The sequence below is a fragment of the Mus pahari genome, chromosome 1, assembly GCF_900095145.1.
Source record: "Mus pahari chromosome 1, PAHARI_EIJ_v1.1, whole genome shotgun sequence".
Lineage (NCBI taxonomy): Eukaryota > Metazoa > Chordata > Mammalia > Rodentia > Muridae > Mus > Mus pahari.
This window is the reverse complement of record NC_034590.1, coordinates 53,352,821-53,356,843: the sequence shown is the minus strand read 5'-3', so window position 1 is coordinate 53,356,843 and position 4,023 is coordinate 53,352,821. Positions and strand designations below refer to the sequence as shown.

The following is a 4,023-nucleotide window of genomic DNA, read 5'->3' as shown; positions in this document are numbered from 1 at the left end:
TTTTTGAGAGGAAAGGAGTTAAGATGGGGGTCTTCATTTGCTGCCCAGGCTGGGATCCCAGTCGCACCAATGTTCTTGCTTCAACCTTCCATTTTCCTGGGATTACAGGCATGAGCCAATCTCAGCTCAATTCCTAGGGCTCACACGGTGGTGTTTTCTGCACTGGAACCAAAAGCAAGGCCTAGGAGAGTCGAGCAGCAAGGCCCTCCACCTCAGACGTGGAAATGGACGAGGAATTCTCTCACAGGACGGAGTGGAGCCTCGACAGTCGGAAGGGGTGAGGGACTGCGGAGCCGACTCGGGGAGAGAGCTCACTGGGCTTCCTAGCCTCTCAGCTCCGCCTGGGGTTTCCAAGGGTGACGCAGCCATCGGGGCTGTGACAGGGTCACCATCCCGCCTTTAGAACAGCAGGGTGTCTCTCTTCCACAGACGCCCTTGCCGCGCCCTCGAGGTCCTTCCACGTCCAGCTCATCGGCCAAAGCGGGCTGAGGCGGACGGCGCCCTCGCAGGGTGACGCGGGTGGGCGCGAGACGAGCCTGAGGGGAGCGGTGGGCGGCGGCGGCGGCGGCGGCGGCCTGAGGCCCCAGCGCGGCGCGCCCGCCCCTCAACCCTCTCGCGGCCGCGCGCCTCCCGCCTCGGCAACGCCGCCCCGCGGGAGGGCGGGCGCGCGCGGCCGGAAGCGCCTTTCCCGGAAGGCAGGGGGGCGGCGCCGGCCTCGGGGCGGCTGGACCATGGCGGCGGCGCGCCGGGTGCTCGCAGCCTGAGCGGAGCCGCGCAGCAGGAGGATGGCCTCGCTCGGGTCAGCCGCGGCCGGGGAGCCGGCGACCGGAGCTGAGGCGGAGCCGGGTCCTCCGGCCCCGCCGCCGCCGCCGCCGCCGCCGCCGCCGCCACCGGCTCCCTCGCCGTCCGCTCTCGGGCCGCTGTTGCCCCTGCAGCGCGAGCCGCTGTACAACTGGCAGGCCACCAAGGCGTCGCTCAAGGAGCGCTTCGCCTTCCTCTTCAACTCGGAGCTGCTGAGCGATGTGCGTTTCGTGCTGGGCAAGGGCCGAGGCGCGGCGGCCGCCGGGGGCCCGCAGCGCATCCCCGCCCACCGCTTCGTGCTGGCGGCCGGCAGCGCGGTCTTCGACGCCATGTTCAACGGCGGCATGGCCACGACGTCGGCCGAGATCGAGCTGCCGGACGTGGAGCCCGCCGCCTTCCTGGCGCTGCTGAGGTGAGAGCGGCGGGCGCGCGGAGCCGGCGGTCTGGAGGGAGGCGGCACCCAGCCCGGCCTACGCCGACTCCCGAGTGACCTTGGGCCGGGCGAGTCGGCCTCCCTCGGGTCCTCCCCGGCAGGCAGGCGATGCTCGGGAAGGTCGGCCAGGGTCGCCATTCCCGGCGACGGCGGGCGCTTTGCCGTTGAAGGGTGCCGTCACATTCCAGTAGCGGAATTGTCTGTCGCCCGGGCTTCAGAATCCCCCGATGACCCACTCGCAGGATTCGTTTTTGTTTAAAGGACCGGGGTGGGGGAAGGGTCTTAGAGGACTGGCGGCGTCAGGGCCTCCACGGTTTGTTGTCACGACTCTGGAAGATAATAGCCGTGGCAGGCAGGTATCAGGCTGGCCTGCAGACAAGGTGACAGTTACTGCGTTCTAAAGCACGCTAGTGGTGTTAGAGTTTGCTTTCCGATGACCTGAGTGAGGGTAGGCGATTGACAGCTGATTAGTTTGCTTTAGTGGACGGTGGTAGCGTTTTGGCGTTGTTAAGCACGGCAGTCCTGTTAGGGAGGCATATCGTGTTGTTTTACCCCAGTTTTACAAATGGGATTGAGGCCCAGAAAAGTGACTTGTCCAAGGTAATGGAGCCAGCTCCCGGAGGACAGCGTGTGTGTCATTATCCGAAGATGGTGTTGGCTGCTTGAGTATAGTGTTGTTTCTAAGATAGCAGAGTTTTGAGTAATTCTGACGTAAACAGTCAAGTCAGTGGAGCCCAAGAGTCCACAGAGGCTCACAGCTTCCTCAAGAAGATGCTTATGGAGTGAAATATAAAGTTCACATGAGAAATATATGTTAAGTTCCCATTAATAAATGGATAAAGGACAAGATACAATAGAAAAGAAAAAAATACAGCTAAAGAATGTTTGACCTCCTTAGAGAATGAGGAAATGCAAATTAAAACATAAAGTGCTTTCTCCTTTTCATGAGCCCCACCATTTGGGGGCGGAGATGTGGGTTTGGCTTTTATTTTCTTGGACCTAGGCTCATTATTTAGACTTGGCCGATTTGGGGCTGGATATGTATTCCAAGCTGGCTTTGAACTCAGCGAACTTATTACCCCCTTGAGTACTGACCCACCAAAAAAATTTAAAAGATGACTGAAGGAACACTTTCCGACAAAGATTACCATAAAAAGCCTTTGAAAAATAGTTGGATGCCTTAGACTTCTTTTCTACACTTAGAAAACATTAAATTATTGAAAAAAGTGTCTACAGCATTCTTGACAAGAATGTAGAAAGAAGTTGAGCCAAGGGAATAAATAATTCAATAACAATCATAGGTCCACTTGATGGACTATAATGCAGTCCCTGTGAAGTTTATGAAAATCGGGTAATATGGGCAGTGTCCAGGTTAGCATTTTGAATTTCATGCACCATAGTAACAACTGAAAAAGAATGGAGCAAATGTATATACCTGGAGTTAGGCTAGAAGGAGACACCAGTATGCCAAGTTGTGTTAAACTGAAAAGCGGATAGTACCCTCTCTCTCTTTGTCCTCGGATTTTCTAGCATTGGATTCGTTTGCATTTATGGGGATAGGTGTGCAGCCTGCCTGCTAGTATTTGAGTCATTTGGATTTTGAAGTTGACCAGGAAGACTATGTATAGCTTGCTTAAATTACTTAGTTTAGAAGCCTTCCTTAAAATGATAAGCCAGAGAGGTGGTGGAGTAGTGGGTACAGGCTCCTGTTGCCGAGCCCAGAGGAAGGCCTGAGGTAGCTGTGGGCATGTAGTAAAAGAGGAGAACTTAGTCCTGCAAGTTGTCCTCAGACCTGTATATGTGTGCTGCTGTGTACCTGCCTCCACACACAAGCAGGAAAAAAATACAACAGAATGGTTCTTTTGCCACCAGTACCATTCACTGGGATGCTAAATTAGTAGATGCCTCCTTTTGGTGGTATCATTTTTGCAGGTAAAACCTTAAAGCATTTTTACTACTTTTCCTAAGTGAATTTATACTGGCTAACCTTGAGAACCATGGAGCTAAACTATTAGGCACTTTTTATTGATAGGGCTAGAGTAGAATTATGGAGGGGGCTATTTCATACTTTTGTCTTTTATTTGTATTTTCATTGAATGTGCTAATCAGTTTTAATAGGAAGTAAGTTAATTTTAGAGTCCTTAAAATATACAGTGCCATTTGATTTCTCCCTAAGTAAATTATTTTCCTGGTAGTCAGGTCCTGGACATTTTTCTATTCTGAACTGCATGTCTAGACTAATTTTTACTTAGGCATTGATTATCTTTAAAACATTGTGTGACATCAATGGAGGAGCTTGCTCAACTGGAAAAGTGAGGTAGCTGAGGCAGATTTTTACTGTTTTTACAACCTAAATACCATTACTTATAGGCTTCTGAACTTAGGTTTTAAACTCTTTAATAATCAGCTCACTTAAAGCCCTCTCACTTACAAATGATGTTCTTGTTCACTTGACATACACTGTGTACTCCCTGTGCAGTTTATTTCTCAGTGTAGTAGTCAGCAATGGACTCACTAAGTGAGGAATTACATAAGGGAAGGAGGACACTGTCAGGGCTGACAGGGTTTGGAAGGAAATGACACCAGAGAAAGCTTTCTAAGGGGGTGGGACGTGTTTTAGGCCTTAGTTTCTTCTGTCAGAGAAACTACAGGAGTAAACTAGCATGGTTTGAGTAGATAAAAAGAAAGTGATGGGGGGCTGGTGAGATGGCTCAGTGGGTAAGAGCACCCGACTGCTCTTCCGAAGGTCCGGAGTTCAAATCCCAGCAACCACATGGTGGCTCATAACC

General features: G+C 52.2%; 1 protein-coding gene across 1 annotated transcript in view; it reads left to right on the top strand.

The window, feature by feature from the left end:
* Window positions 1–694: 694 nt before the first annotated feature.
* Btbd1 (BTB domain containing 1) overlaps window positions 695–4,023 on the top strand; it is a 34,056-nt gene continuing 30,727 nt past the window's right edge. Inside the window, exon 1 of the mRNA XM_021194219.2 lies at window positions 695–1,213. Coding sequence (XP_021049878.1) covers window positions 786–1,213 — 428 coding nt within the window. The 5' untranslated portion in view covers window positions 695–785. The remainder of the gene's footprint in view (window positions 1,214–4,023) is intronic.